This window comes from Denticeps clupeoides, chromosome 9 (assembly GCF_900700375.1).
Source record: "Denticeps clupeoides chromosome 9, fDenClu1.1, whole genome shotgun sequence".
Classification (NCBI taxonomy): Eukaryota; Metazoa; Chordata; class Actinopteri; order Clupeiformes; family Denticipitidae; genus Denticeps; species Denticeps clupeoides.
Window position 1 is genome coordinate 3,409,289 of NC_041715.1, and position 16,813 is coordinate 3,426,101.

Genomic DNA, 16,813 nt, shown 5'->3' on the forward strand with positions numbered 1-16,813 from the left:
TCTGTTGGAAATTTAACTATTTTTTAAAATAATTCTGCATTTGAATATAAATTTATGTATATTTTAACTCTATATTTGAATGTATTTTTATATAAAAAGAATTAACTGTTCATTTGAGTGCAACTTTTATTTTTAAATATTACGGTATATTTGAAAACAACTTTACATTTGAATCATAATTCAATTTGAAAATAATTTTGACAAAATGTTTATATATCAATATATTTGAAAATAAAAATATATTTGTATATAATTCACACACACACACAATCCACACCGATTTGTTTCCAGAATATAAATACTTATTTCATATAATAGGAATAACATATATAAAATAAACAACAATAATAATGAATTAGGATATACATTTCTGTTGTTGTTATTGTTGGGGTTGTTGTTATGGTCATTGTGGTTATTTATTATGTCAGTAAGTTTTTTCGTTTTTCGTCAGTAAGTGTTTTTACATGTTGCTGACTGCTTTGCTGGATTTGTACTCGTAAATCCCGTTCCTCTGTGTTCTGCTCCGCTCTTCTCCCCCCAATGTTACGGTTACTTTATTCAGTTACCTAATTCACTTTTTTATTAATTTCATGTAATTTATCTATTTATTAACATTCAAAGATCCTCAGTCGACCAAAACTGTCAAGGTGATATGTTAAACCAACATGACAGAGCAATAAAACCACATTAAAACCAGTTTATCATTCTCAGTTAAACTGGGGTCAAGCGGAGGGTGAAGAAGGAGGTCTTCACCGGTCGGCCGGTGTGTGTATTTGTGTTTGGTGTTGCTGGTGGCTTGTGATTGGATAGAGAGGGAGATTTTGTGTATGTGTGCGCGCTGTCACGCTGCTACACAGACGGAAGACGGATCCTGGCGCCTCACCAGTCCCCTCCCTTCGTCCCCAGGTGACCTGCGGAGCTGATTGGTGGAGGGGAGTCAGGTGACGAGAACGGGGCGGCGGCGGCAGAACAATCACCTGCGAACATAAGATGCAGAAGGAGACCAACTTCAACAGCGTCTTCTGGGAGCAGGGCAGGGAGGAAGAGGAGGACGACCTGCAGACCCCCCTAGAGGCTCCTCCCCTGATCCATCATCTGGGTAACGGTTCGACAATCAAGAACCCAGAACCCAGCAGCAGCAAACAGATCTTCCCCTGGATGAAGGAGTTCCAGCAGAACCATAACCTGAAACCAGAGAACCGCAACGGCAGCTCAGGTATTTGCGCTGCGTGTGTGTATTTATGTGGATGTGTTGTGTGTGTGTTCATATGTGTAAGTGGTGTGTGTGTCGTGTAAGTGTATTATGTATGTGTGTGTGTGAGTGTTTGGTGTGTATATGGTGTGTGTGTATATGTTATGTGTACGTGTTGTGTAAAGTTAAAGTAAAGTGAATGTCACATGTGATACACAGCAGCACAGCACACGGTGCACACAGTGAAACGTGTGAAACGTGTCATCTGTATTTAACCATCACCCTGAGTGAGCAGTGGGCAGCCATGACAGGCGCCCGGGGAGCAGTGTGTGGGGACGGTGCTTCGCTCAGTGGCACCTCAGTGGTACCTTGGCGGATCGGGAATCGAACCGGCAACCTTCTGATTACGGGGCCGCTTCCTTAACCGCTAGGGCCACCACTGCCCCCACTGTATGTGTGTGTGGTGTGTGTGGGTATGTGTGTCTTGTGTATGTGTGTTATGTGTATTTGTTTTGTGTGTATGTGTGTTATGTGTATGTGTTGTGTGTGTGCGTGTGTGTGTATATGTGTTGTGAGTACAAAAGGCCAAAAGTTTGGACGCACCTTCTCATTCAATGTGTTTTCTTTATCTTCATGACCATTTACGTTGGTAGATTCTCACTGAAGGCATCAGAACTATGAATGAACACATGTGGAGTTCTGTACTTAACAAAAAAAGGTGAAATAAGTGAAAACATGTTTTATATTCTAGTTTCTTTGCTCTGATTACTGCTTTGCACACTCTTGGCGTTCTCTCGATGAGCTTCAAGAGGTCGTCACCTGAAATGCTTCTCCAACAGTCTTGAAGGAGTTCCCAGAGGTGTTTAGCACTTGTTGGGGTCCAGCTCACCCCAAACCATCTGGATTGGGTTCAGGTCCGGTGACTGTGGAGGTCAGGTCTCCACTTTTTGTTAAGTATATAACTCCACATGTGTTCATTCATAGTTTTGACGCCTTCAGTGAGAATCTACCAACGTAAATGGTCATGAAAATAAAGAAAACCAAACATTTGGCCTGTACTGTATGTGTGTGTATGTGTATGTGTGTGTGTGTGTGTGTGTGTGTGTGTGTGTGTGTATGTGTATGTGTATGTGTATGTGTTGTGTGTGTGTGTGTGTATGTGTATGTGTGTGTGTTGTGTATGTGTTGTGTGTATGTGTATGTGTACGTGTATGTGTGGTGTGTGTGTGTATGTGTTGTGTGTGTGTGTGTGTGTGTGTGTATGTGTGTGTGTTGTGTGTGTGTACGTGTATGTGTTTGTGTGTGTGTGTGTGTGTGTGTGTGTGTATGTGTTGTGTGTGTGTGTGTGTGTGTATGTGTGTGTGTGTGTATGTTATGTGTATGTGTTGTGTGTGTGTGTGTGTGTATGTGTGTATGTGTTGTGTGTGTCGTGTGTGGTATGTGTATGTGTTGTGTGGTGTGTGTGTGTGTGTGTGTGTGTCTTGTTGTGTGTGTGTGTGTGTGTGTCTGTGTCTGTGTCTGTGTGTGTGTGTGTGTGTGTGGTGTGTGTCGTGTTTTGTGTGTGTGTGTGTGTGTGTATGTGTGTGTGTCTGTGTTGTTGTGTGTGTTTGTGTGTGTATGTGTATGTGTTGTGTACGTGTGTTTGTGTGTGTGTGTGTTGTGTTTTGTTGTGTTTGTGTCTGTGTGTGTGTGTGTCTGTGTGTCTGTGTGTATGTTTGTCTGTTGTCTGTGTCTGTGTCTGTGTTGTTGTGTGTGTGTGTGTGTGTGTGTGTCTGTGTACTGTGTTGTGTGTGTTCTTGTGTCTGTGTTTGTTGTGTGTGTGCTTGGTGTGTGTGTGTGTGCCTGTGGTCCTGTGTTGTTGTGTGTGTTGTGTGTGTGTTGTCTGTGTCCGGTGTGTTGTGTGTGTGTGTGTGTGTTGTCTGTGTTTGTGTTTTGTGTTGTGTGTGTGTGTTTTGTGTGTGTGTGTGGTCTGTGTGTGTGTGTGTGTGTGTGCATGTGTATGTGTTGTGTGTGTGTGTGCTGTGTTGTGTTGGTGTGTGTTGTGTGTATGTGTTGTGTGTGTGTATGTGTATGTGTTGTGTGTGTGTGTGTATGTGTATGTGTTGTGTGTGTGTATGTGTATGTGTATGTGTTGTGTGTGTGTATGTGTATGTGTATGTGTATGTGTATGTGTATGTGTTGTGTGTGTGTATGTGTATGTGTTGTGTGTGTATGTGTGTGTATGTGTATGTGTATGTGTTGTGTGTGTGTGTGTGTGTATGTGTATGTGTATGTGTTGTGTGTGTGTGTGTATGACCGTGATGGTTGCTCCTCTCTTCCCGTGTAGTTTTGGACGGGCCACGCCTCTCCTCACCGGCCTCCAGACGCGCCCGGACGGCGTACAGCAGCGCGCAGCTGGTGGAGCTGGAGAAGGAGTTCCACTTCTCCCGGTACCTGTGCCGCCCGCGCCGGGTGGAAATGGCCGACCTGCTCCACCTGTCCGAGAGGCAGATCAAGATCTGGTTCCAGAACAGGCGAATGAAATACAAGAAGGAGCAGAAGGGTACGGGCACGAGGCCATCACCATCTCCTGGTCTGGTCTACAACCAACCCCACCCCACCACAAAGCCCCCGCCTGGCACCCCGGAGATGGGGGTGGAGAACGACAAGCGCTGTTTCCACAGCAACAGCAGCTATGGGCCACACGTCCAGGACAACCCTGCGAACGTGGGTGGAGGCCCGTCGGGTTCTGGACTGATTCACCCCGGGTTCCGTGGACTACAGCAGCACACGATGTGTTCCTACATGGAGATTGCACGTCTCTATTCTTAGGGAGAAATTCACCTCTGACCCGCACTCCACCTGTGACCCCTCCCCAGGCCCCACCCACGCACACGCAATCTTTCTCAGAGAACTGTGGAGGTTTTTATTTATCCAAGATTGGGTGTGTTTCCTTTTTTGCACATCTGAAGGATCCTAATCTCCCACCATCTTGTTGTGGAAAAGAGGAAACATCTCCAGAACAAACACCTCCACAAAAATATAGCTTCAGAAGAAACACTTCCAAAGGAGTTATCTCCAGAAGAAAAAACTCGGGTAAAAAAAAAACTCCAGAAGAAGCACTTCCAGAGGAAACACCTCCAGGAGAACAACCTCAGGTAGAAAAACACTCCAGAAAATACACTTCCAGAGCAAACACCTCCAGAAGAAACACGACCAGAGGAAACACTACAAGAGGAAACACCTCAAGAAGAAACACCTCCAGAGGAAACACCTCAAGAAGAAACACCTCAAGAAGAAACACCTCCAGAGGAAACACCTCCAGAGGAAACACCTCAAGAAGAAACACCTCCAGGAGAACAACCTCAGGTAGAAAAACACTCCAGAAAATACACTTCCAGAGCAAACACCTCCAGAAGAAACACGACCAGAGGAAACACCACAAGAGGAAACACCTCAAGAAGAAACACCTCCAGGAGAACAACCTCAGGTAGAAAAACACTCCAGAAAATACACTTCCAGAGCAAACACCTCCAGAAGAAACACGACCAGAGGAAACACCACAAGAGGAAACACCTCAAGAAGAAACACCTCAAGAAGAAACACCTCCAGAGGAAACACCTCAAGAAGAAACACCTCCAGAGGAAACACCCTTAGTAGAAACACCTCTAGCTACTTTTAAATTCAGCTAAAATGAAGAAGTGTTTTTTTTTCTTAAAATGTTAGTAAATGTCATCAGAGGTCACAACACTGATACACACAAGAGAATAAAAATCCTTCAGGCAGTTTTGGGTTCTTGATATGATTTTAATATCATAGTTGGTCTAGGATTGTGCTTGTGTTGTTTACAAGAAAACTGAATGTGTGTGTGTGTGTGTGTAAAGGTGTAGATCTGACGGTAATGCAGGATGATGCAGTGCTGGTCTAGCAGGTGAGGAAGCGGACTGGTAACTGAAAGGTGCCACCAAGGTGCCACTGAGGTCCCCTTGATGAAGGTCCCGTCCCCACACGCTGCTCCCCGGGCGCCTGTCATGGTGCCCACGGCTCACCAAGGGTGACGGTTAAATACAGAGGACACGTCTCGTTGACAAAAAACAATCACTTTGATGATGATGATGATGATGATGAAGAAGAAGGCGGGACCCCGGTTCTGTGTGGAGGTGCCGGTGGTTTGAGTCAACCTGGACGGGACCGGACCGCCAGCCGAACAACGCCGATTAAAACATCAGAAGGACTGAGTTGTTTTATTTTATGTCATGAACTAAGACGGACGCGCAGGATTTTCTGAAATTAGTTTTAATCATCAAATGAACATGAACAGGTAAATATGAAATAATCGTTAATAAATACTTATTTACCATATTTTATACATTTTGGCACGATTTTAGTTCCGTTCCGCTGTTAGATTTAGGAATTGACGTTGCCTGTATTTATTGTTGATTTGTGGATTTGTGTTCACCATCTTTTACTTTATTAAAATGTCACAGCGCGGCGTGGACCAGTCTGGTTTAAATATATAAAACACACACACGCACACACACACACACACACACACACAGCTCCTCCTGCTCCTCACATCATTAATCAAATCCGACAGCGCCGATGGGATCAATAAAATCATCTCTTTTTATATATCGGAGACATATAAAATATAATGATAATACCTCCTCCACACCTCCAAGTTTGTGGGTTCGCATCCCGGCTCCTCCCGCACTCCGACGGCGTGTACCCCGGCCGCGGGTGTGAGTGAGAGAGAGAGAGCGAGAGTAATAATTATTTCCAGTAAAATGCACTAAAATCCTGAGTAAACGAGACGAACCGTAACCCGATGACACAAATACACACTCATGAACACACACACACGAATGCATTTACATCATTTACCAGACGGCCTTATCCAGAGCGACTTACAATCAGTAGTTACAGGGACAGTCCCCCCCTGGAGACACTCAGGGTTAAGTGCTCAGGGACGCGATGGTAGTAAGTGGGGTTTGAAGCTGGGTCTTCTGGTTCATAGGCGAGTGTTTTACCCATTAGGCTACCAGCCTGCAAATTATATTTTTTTCACATAGAAAATAAGCCAGAATTGAACGAGCGACCTAAGTATTGCAGGCAGTACAACTACAGTCCTCCGCTGTACCAGCTGAGCTATCGAATGAATGTACGCACACAGTCCCGTTACGCCCACCATTACGCCCTCCATTCATCATCATCATCATCATCATCATCATCAGTCCTATATCAGGACCGTCCCGACCCGGTCTAGTGACGTACCTGCGCGCAGTGAGCTGAGTCCGGACCAGATCCGCCGGTGCCGACGACGGGACGGCATTTAAATCCCGCCGGAACCGCCCCCCGGCGGCTGAGCGGACCACGTGACCGCCGCCGTCGCTCCTTATCACCTGCGCGCTCCTGGCGGACGGGCGATGACGCCGCGATGAGCGCCTTCCTCGACTACTCGGTGGTGGGCGCGGGGGACGGCGGGGGCTCCTGCGCCATCACAACTTTCCACGCGGACCACGGGATTACAAGTTTCCAGTCGTGCGCGGTGGCGCTCGGGAACGCGCCGGACGCCGGCGGGGCGTGCCAGGCGCCCGGGGGCGCGCTGGGGGCGGCGTACGGCGCGCACGGCTTCTACAGCCACTACACGCTGAGCCCGGAGGTGGACTCGGCCGTGGGGCTGGCACAGTGCGGACCGCTGCTGTACCCCGGGAACGTATCTTCATCAGCGGCGCAGCATCAGCACCACCCTCCTCCTCCTCATCATCATCCTCATCACCTCCAGCGGCAGGGCTACGGCGGCGGGGGCGCGCACCTCCCGTACGCTGCTCACAATCACGTGACTTTCGGTCACGGCCAGGACCAGACCGGCCTGACCTTCGTCCCCGCGGGATGCGCGGCGCATCACGAAGCCTGCTGCTCGCCCCTGGCGGAAGGCGCGTGTCCCGCGCTGACGTTCGACTGGATGAAGGTGAAGAGGAACCCGCCCAAGACAGGTGAGCAGCTTCATCCACCTGTTCCACTTCACCAGCGTCACGCAAAACGCGTGGGTTTTCACCGTCTGCAGGCAAGGTTTGTGCAGAGGCTGGGAGTGGGTTCTGATGTGGGATCTCGCGTCGGAAGAGGGTGGGAGTGGGTGAGAGGGTCTTGTATGGCAGTTGGTTCTGATAGGGGGTTCCTGCGTTGGAGAGGGTTCTGATGGAAGGTCTCGTGTGGCAGAGGGTTCTGATGGGGGGTTTTGTATGGGAGTGGGTTCCGATGGGGGGATCCTGCGTCAGAGTGGGTTCTGATGGAGGGTCTCGTATTGGAGTGGGTTCTGATGGGGGATCTTGCGTTGGAGTGGGTTCTGATGGAACGTCTCCTGGGGGGCAGCATCCTGATGGTCTTGTATGGGGGGGGGTTCTGTGTAAGACTGGGTTCTGAAGGGGGGATCTCATGTGGGAGAGAATTCTGATGGGGGTGGACGTTGGTTCTGATCAGAGGTATAGTGTGGGAGAGACATCTGATGGGGATGGGAGTGGGTGTCTGATGGGGGCATCCCACGTCAGAGTAGATTCTGATGGAGGTGGGAGTGGGTTCTGATGGGGATCTTGTGTGGGAGTGGGTTCTAACGGGATCTCTTGTGGGAGTGAGTTCTGATGGGAAGACTCGTGTGAGAGTGGGTTCTGATGGGGGGACTTGTGTGAGAGTGGGTTCTGCTGGGAAGACTCGTGTGGGAGTGGGTTCTGCTGGGGATCTCGTGTGGGAGTGGGTTCTGATGGGAAGACTCGTGTGGGAGTGGGTTCTGCTGGGGATCTTGTGTCGGAGTGGGTTCTGATGGGAAGACTCGTGTGGGAGTGGGTTCTGCTGGGGATCTCGTGTGAGAGTGGGTTCTGATGGGAAGACTCGTGTGGGAGTGGGTTCTGCTGGGAAGACTCGTGGGGGAGTGGGTTCTGCTGGGGATCTCGTGTGGGAGTGGGTTCTGCTGGGGATCTTGTGTCGGAGTGGGTTCTGATGGGAAGACTCGTGTGGGAGTGGGTTCTGCTGGGGATCTCATGTGGGAGTGGGTTCTGCTGGGGATCTTGTGTCGGAGTGGGTTCTGCTGGGGATCTCGTGTGGGAGTGGGCTCTGCTGGGGATCTTGTGTCGGAGTGGGTTCTGCTGGGGATCTCGTGTGGGAGTGGGTTCTGCTGGGGATCTTGTGTCGGAGTGGGTTCTGCTGGGGATCTCGTGTGGGAGTGGGTTCTGCTGGGGATCTTGTGTGAGAGTGGGTTCTGAGGGGGGGATCTTGTGTCGGAGTGGGTTCTGCTGGGGATCTTGTGTGAGAGTGGGTTCTGAGGGGGGGATCTTGTGTCGGAGTGGGTTCTGATGGGAAGACTCGTGTGGGAGTGGGTTCTGCTGGGGATCTCGTGTGGGAGTGGGTTCTGCTGGGGATCTCGTGTGGGAGTGGGTTCTTCTGGGGATCTCGTGTGGGAGTAGGTTATGACCATCTCTCTATCTCTCTCTCCACGAACAGGGAAGCTTGGAGAGTTCGGCTTCAGCGGGCAGCCCAACACCGTCCGCACCAACTTCACCACCAAGCAGCTGACGGAGCTGGAGAAGGAGTTCCACTTCAACAAGTACCTGACCCGCGCTCGGCGTGTGGAGATCGCCGCCGCGCTGCAGCTGAACGAGACGCAGGTGAAGATCTGGTTCCAGAACCGGCGCATGAAGCAGAAGAAGCGCGAGAAGGAGGGGCTGCTGCCCCAAACCCCGCCTGAGGCCGGAGACAGCACGGACAAGGCAGAAGACACGTCCGCGAGGTCCACCCCGTCCCCGGACTCCGCTGACCACTTCTCCTAACACGTGACTTGGACTAAGGAGCTGATGTGAACTTTTACGGGCCGGGCTGTGATCGGACAGTGGCAATTACGGGTCAGTGTGGCTGTGAATATTAAAGTTCTGTATGGATGTTGTGTGCGCGCTGTTTAATAAAGTTAATAAAAGGATGTGAAGCTGCGGCGCCTGACTGTGTTTGTGGAGGAAGTCTCCTGAGGGGGGAAAAAAAAAAACAGGAAACACATCGATTAGACTGATCACGTCGCACAAGGAATTGACAGCCACATGTCCGACCTTGTCACCATAGTGACCACAGCATCCATATCAGGGGTCACACTGCCACCCGCACCCCACCCCATGTGCTCAGATACTGTCTGCTGCTCTCCTGCGGCAGGTAGACAAGATAGAAAGTCCACACTGAAGTTCTCCCGTCAGCAGCTGCTCTGCATCATCACCACTACCACCACCACCATCATCACTAATATCCAGTGGTGGAATGTAACGAAGTATTTGTACTTCGTTACTGTACTTAAGTAAATTTTTACGCATCTGTACTTTGCTGAAGTAAAAATAATAATGCATACTTTTTTTATTTTACTCCACTACATTTTGCGGCAATTATCTGTACTTTCTTCTCCACTACATTTCTACAATTTATGCCGTTACTCGTTACATTTTCTGAACACAATTTCCTCAAAATCTTGCATGAAAAAATAGTTAGTCTGTCGCGTTCTGGCGTTGTTTGCCATTTCCTACCAATCCGGCTCTTTTCTTTTCTTTTCTTTTCTTTTCTTTACTTTACTTTACTTCTTTACTTTACTTTACTTTACTTTACTTTACTAGCTCCAATGATGGCAGAGCGCGCATCAGTTCACAGCATGAGCTGGTAGACGAGACATTCAACATGGACCCAGAGCTGCATCTACTGAGCTCTGAATCACAAAGAAATCCTGGGCCGGATTTAAGAAATTTATTTGAGTACAAAGGAGCAAAGAACGAGTCCTTGCGATTTCTTTGCATCCCATGCCTGCCTCAACATAAAGAATTGTTGGCCTTTAAAAACTCCCCTTCAAATTTGGAAAAAAAAAAAAAAAACGTATAGAGGTAAGCTATGCTATGGTATGCTATGCTTTTGGGTATGTAATGACATGTTATGATACTATTATCTAGCGAAATGTATGTTGACATACAGAAATAGTGTAAAAATCACACCAGTGTAGCTTCATTATTTTTTTTAACACGGTGGTAAAAAAAATAAAACTGGTTTATTAGCTCAGAGAAGATAGCTTAATGTCTTTGCTAGCATAATGTCCAGCTCAGTGTTGTGCCAGTTCACACTGAAAAAGAACTAGTTCACGATCATAGTTAATTTTTTTTTCATCTTGAACCAAGTTCACAGCTCAAAAAAATGAACTAGTTCACGTTCGTTCTTTAGTTTTCAGTCCGTGAAAATGTAAACAAACTGCTTCTGCAGAGGCGTCCGGACTCGAAGCACCAGCCATGCTAGCCTGTAACCAGCAGACTTTAAAACGTGAACGTCACTCACGTTCACGTTCATCATTTGTAAACTGATTCGTTCAGTTCGGCGTTCACGAAAAATAGGAACGCGTTCAATGAACGCCGTTCATTGAACATGTTCATGCACAACACTGGTCCAGCTTGGCCTGAAGTGGTGCTTTCCGCCTGTTTCACGATCAGTAGTCATCTCTGACTAGAGATGTGATCACAATAGACCAACACTGCTGTATTTCCTGGGTTTCTCTCATATTTCAGGACCCCCTCCAATTTGGTTTTGTATTCACTTAAATGCAATCTCTCGTAATTATAAGGTTTAAACTAGTGGTGGGTCGTTATCGGCGTTAACGTGCTGCGTTAACGTGAGACTCTTATCGGCGATAAAAAAAAATATCGGCGTTAATCTATTCACAAAGTTAAGTTGGGAGCTGGGTCTATACTACGCAAGCTATTGTGCCGGAGTTAAATGGTTACACTAGATTTATAAGTATATTTCCTCTTTCTTGTGTCTTTTATTTTCTTATTTCCTAAAGACTTTTATTTTGTTTTTGAGACCCGGTTCAGGTCTCTTGGACACATGGCGTGAGCTGTGAGAGGTGCGTGGGGTTTGTGTGCAAAAAGTTATTTCTTTCATTTTAATTTATGTACATATTAGGAATATTTTGCATGTGTGTTATTTTGTGAATATTTTTTATGTTCTTTTAATACTGTATATTGTAGAGAGAGGTGCAGAAAGACGCGATGTTCTGACGCGACCTTGCTTTTTGTACAGAATACACTTTGCACAGAAAATCTCTTGGGTGTCAGCTCATCATTTGAGGTTCAATAAACGAAATCAAAAAGTTACACAACGCAGAAGAAGAACCGCTACGCAATGATGACTTTCACCTTGATATTTTAGCGCGGATGTATACCTAGCCGAATTGCACTATAGGGGGCGAGAACGAGTCTTCGAACTGTGAAATGACCACATCAAACGTGACGTGGTAACATGGATGCAGCTATTTAACTGAATAAACAGTTGGTAAACACAAGTACATCTTATTGAACATAATTTATTTTCATCACCAATTATCATAGTAGAACAGCTTTCTCAAGCAGTTTGTGATGCATTTTGGGAACAGGAGATGAGCCCCTGGTCTAATGCGCCACCTGGTTTGAGAAACCCGTTCTCAAAGACTTACTTTTAGTCATTACTTGGGTAGCACACATATTCTGAATGCCTTCGGCAGAATTCAAATGAGCCATTTTAATCTAGATTAATGTAGATTAATGTCGATTAATCTATATTAATCTATATTAATTTTGCTTACTCTAAATTAATCTAGATTAATTCCTAGATTACAGTGAGATTAATCTAGGTTAAGAAAATTAATCTATGCCCACCTCTAGTTTATATACATAGTTTACCACAGTAAATAGGCCTAATAATATACTTGATTGTGCTAGTTACTTTGTTACCACTGGTGTTTGGATACTGTTGTGTTTCCCAGAAGTGGAAGTGTTGAATAGTTTTGAAAGTACATGAATGATTTAAATATATATCATGTCCTGATTGGTTTATCTTAATGGTACATTAGTGGGTAATACCTAGTAGATAACTTGTCATCCACATCATTCTAAGGTACACACAGTACACACAATAAGCACACCAAACTTTCCAATACACATATACTGTATAATTGCTTGTAATTATTACGAGAAATGACATCAGTACAGGCATAAGTCAGTATATGTACTATGCTTTTACAAAATGGCACACTCCAGAGGTTGAGACAAACCATTGTGTGAGTACTTTTACTTAAAAAATACTTTTAAAGTAAATTTAAAAGTAAGTGCTTAGGACTTTTACTTATGTAAGATTGTTGATGTAGCACTTCTACTTTTACTTGAGTACATATTTTGCAGGTTACTTGTACTTTTACTTAAGTACTAAGCTTCAGTACATCCTCCTTCACTGCTAATATCATCACTATCACTACAATCATATCCAACATCATCACCACGTCCACTACCATCTTTATCACCAGTATCATCACCACCACTACCATCATCATCATTATCACCAGTATTATCACCACCTTCACCATCATCATCATCAACAGTATCATCACCACCACTACCACCATCATCACCAATATCATCACTTTCACAATCATCATCATCACCAATATCATCACCACCTTCACCAACATCATCATCACCAGTATCACCAGCATCATTATCATCACCACCACTACCATCATCCTCACCAATATCATCACCACCTTCACCATCATCACCAGTATCATCACCACCACCATCATTATCATCGCCACCACTACCATCATCAACAGTATCATCACCACCACCATCGTTATCATACTCACCACCACCACTACCACCATCATCATCACCAATATCATCATCAACTTCACCATCATCAATATCATCACCACCACTGTCATTATCATCACCAATATCAACATTATCACAATTATAACCACCACCATCATCATCACCACGACCAATATAATTACCACCACCGTCATCATCTTTACCACCACCACCATCATCATTGCCAATATCAATATCATCCCCAATATAGTCACCACCATCATCACATCATCTATCATCAACATCATCATCGTCTGTTCCTCATTCCCCAGCCTCCTCATTCTCTTATAGAACCCCAGTCATTAGCAGAGATAAACACACACAGACACACACACACATACCAGACACTCTGTGTAGGAGCGCTCTGATTGGTGTGTGTGTGTTGGGTGGGTGGAGGTGGAGGTTGATGGGGGTTCTCTCTGTTGCAATACCTTGTGTGCAGAAAGGCGAACCGGTTCCGCTTTAAAACACGCACAAGGCTGAAACCGAGTCTTGATTAATGTTCCGTTCCTGACAAGCAGCACAATGAAGGTGGAGAACCTGCACCAGTTCATTAAAATGCGCCATTAAAAAAGAAACCCAACTAACCTGCTTCAATTTTTAAAAATATTAATATTAATTGTGATGATAATAGATGGTTAAAACTCACTGATCTTTTAGTCAAAGTATCCGGGCGGTTGAATTTAAACAGGTTCTCGTCTTTAAAGCCAATAATCCAAAGGTAAATGACATAATGAGTCGCGCGCAGGGAGGATTACCGGCAGCCCGTGCTCATGAAATCATGAGGGCGATTACTGGCGGTTTACCGCGTCGATAGTGCATACAATTACACCACGCAATACAACCATACAGTCACTTTCTAAATTACACCATCGTGGGTTTTTTTTGGTGGTTTTCATTTACTACATTGTCATTTTTTACACAATCATGCCATACCATAAAGGTAAAAAGGACATACTTCCTAATTTCATAGGTAATTCTAATTAGTTTTTTAATTTAAAAATTAACATGAATTACAGTCACTTTGTATAATGTGTATTGTAATTTTCTTTTGGATTACGTACATTTTGCTGTGTGCAAAATGAAATCCGTACAATAACCCCACAGTTCCCTCCTCCACTAAAACACACAAACCGGTAAAGCAGAGGTCACTGCGGGGTCACGGGCCGGCACTACTGGAAAATTTGAGAGAAGACTCACGTTATGTGTGTCTGGACATGCCAAGTGCACAATCATCCACTGACAGCTCTAAAAAAACAGAATTTAGTGTGTGTGTTTATTAGAAACCAAATGCGTTTATTTTAGACAAAATCCCAAGAATTTAGCCCATAATTTCCCCCCAACTTGAAAAAAAAAATGTCAAAGTGACATTAAAATAATGAATGTTCGGGGATTTGGTTGTATTAAATGTTGAACAGGAACAGAGAGAACCGTCTGGAACCCGGTGGACTGATATCATCATTTCAAAATGAATTGCCTGCTGTGATTTGGAATTTTTTCTAAATGGTAAATTTGAGCTTTTATATGGAAGAAAACCTGTTCCATCGGACTTTGAATTCCAAAACACACGCACACGCACACACACACACACACACACACTTGTGATAACAGAGCTGGGCGTGTGAGCCCACATGACTAGTGTATCCAAAATATTATTACACCGCCAGCACGCACACACACACACACACACACATTCAGCTAATTTTCTTCATTTGGTTGAATATGAAGTTCAGATATTGGGACCAAGACCAGGGTCAGCGGAAGGTCAGGGGTCAGAGAGCATCTCCACTGCATCTTGTTGACCTGGTGCTTTAATATGAAGGTTTTGTTGTCTGTCAGGGCTGAGATGAGATTCATACACACTCACACAAATATGTGTGTGTGTGTGTGTGTACGGCCGTGTGTGAGAGAGACAGGGGTCTAGAGAGAGACTAGAGGTCATGTTGGGATGATGGAGGTGTGTTAGGGCTCTATAGCAGCCCTCAAACCCCCAAACACACACGCACAGGGATGTGTGAGGGATTAATCTCAGATTTGTTCTGCTAAACTAACAGGACGATGTGATCTGATCCCTGAGCTGCTGTTTACAGAGAGAGACGATCCGCCCTCTCAAACCATATTGACCCTCACACACACACACACATTTGCATATGGCAAAGACATCGACAGATCTGGTGATTGTCACTCACACACACCCGGAGAGAGAGTGTGTGGTGTGTTGCAGCTTCCACTGGTTCTCCGCTGTTGTGGGTTCGTGGTGGGCGGGGCCGGTATCGGCCCTGTCGGAATATTGTGTGCGGTGCGTTACGCCGCGTCAGGATTATCGGCGGGTTTGGGGTTTAAGATGCGCGCGCGGCCTCAGGGCTCCGCGGCCAAATGCCAGTCTATAGATCATGTCACCGGCGCGGGGACACACGGGTGACAGGCGACACGCTGTGGCACCATATAGACAGTCCTGTCAGCCTGAGCCCCACGGGAGCCACGTCCGGTTTGTGTGTGTGTGTGTGTGTGTGTGTGTGGGGTGTGAGTGTGTGGAGATCAGAACTCTTAAATAGTTTTTTCTCAAACATTTACAGACACAAACAAACACATTCGTCTGTTAAGAACAGAATGTCTACTGTTCAGGTGTGTGTGTGTGTGTGTGTCATATGTGAGATGTAGTGCAGCAGGTGTGAAGGGCCGTTTAACCCAAGAATGTAAAACACTCACAAACACATGAACACACAATTCACTATTTCCCTGCTTCAGAAGCAGGAAGGTACAACGTTCTCTCTGGTCTAGAACATCCATGTTCCTCGGGACGATTTAATTTACATTTTTACATTTACGACGGCATTTACCAGACGCCCTTATCCAGAGAGACTTACAATCAGTCGTTACAAGGGACAGTCCCCCCCTGGAGACACTCAGGGTTAAGTGTCTTGCTCAGGGACACAATGGCAGTAAGTGGGATTTGAACCTGGGTCTTCCGGTTCATAGGCGAGTGTGTTACCCACTAGGCTACTACCACCCTGACCACCATTTCAGATGAACAGACCCCCAGTTGTTGGTGTGTTTGTGTGTGTGTGTGTGTGGGGGGGGGGGTCCCTCAGTGAGAATGCTAATCCAGTGCTTCACCCATAAGCCCCTGTAGATACCAGCCATGTTCCTCAGGATGATTTCAGATTTCAGTGCTGTCACGTCGCTAGAAAAGCGCTGAATTGTTTCCATGTGCTGCAGACGTGTGGGAGGAATGGATTCCGAATATCTGAGAGGAAGCATTCGTCACAGAACACTGCAGTGGGGCAGGGTGTGTGTGTGTGTGTGTGTGTCTGTCTGTCTGTCCTGTAAAGTTTGTCGGCGAGTGAAATTCGTCCATGGTCAGGGTGTGGGGGGTCAGAGAACTGGGATTGAGAACCCTGCCTGGCCAGCCTGCAGTTATCCCAGGGGCGGTGGTGTGATGTTGCCATGGCGATTGCTGACTTGTGGTTTCTGTGTTCCGTTCCTCCAGTTCCTACATCTTCTGCAAGCCTCTGCTGAAGCCCACCGAGATGTATGCAATGTTGTTTATTTCTAACATTCATACATCTCAAATAATAGCCGGCCTCCCTTAAATAAATGATCAACATAGACTCACTGCTAACACACACATACTTTACACAAACACATACACAAAGGAAGTGTAGACAGACATACAGACCAACCACTGAGGAGAACTACAAGCATCACGTCCAGTTCCAGCTCTGAGGGTCAGGGAGGCAGGTGTGTGTGTGTTCATGTGCAAAGTGTGTATGTGTTGGTGTGTGTAGGGTTGGTAGTAGCCTAGTCAATAATAGACCCTCCTATGAACCAGAAGTCCAAGGTTTAAACCCAACTTACTACCATTGTGTCCCTGAGCAGCAGGACTGTCCCTGTAACTACTGATTGTAAGTCACACCAGAATAAGGGCGTCTGGTAAATTCTCTGTGTGTGTGTG

General features: G+C 46.1%; 2 protein-coding genes across 2 annotated transcripts; both read left to right on the top strand.

The window, feature by feature from the left end:
• Positions 1-924: 924 nt before the first annotated feature.
• LOC114796785 (homeobox protein Hox-A3a-like) lies at positions 925-4,544 on the top strand. The gene is made up of 3 exons (XM_028991276.1): positions 925-1,216; positions 3,519-3,898; positions 4,362-4,544. Exons 1-3 carry the CDS (start codon positions 991-993, stop codon positions 4,542-4,544), a joined length of 789 nt encoding a protein of 262 aa, XP_028847109.1. The 5' UTR covers positions 925-990.
• A 1,931-nt stretch (positions 4,545-6,475) lies between these two features.
• On the top strand, positions 6,476-8,991 carry LOC114796787 (homeobox protein Hox-A1a-like). The gene is made up of 2 exons (XM_028991278.1): positions 6,476-7,167; positions 8,666-8,991. The coding sequence occupies exons 1-2, from the start codon at positions 6,609-6,611 to the stop codon at positions 8,989-8,991; spliced, it is 885 nt and encodes a 294-aa protein (XP_028847111.1). The 5' UTR covers positions 6,476-6,608.
• Positions 8,992-16,813: the final 7,822 nt, after the last annotated feature.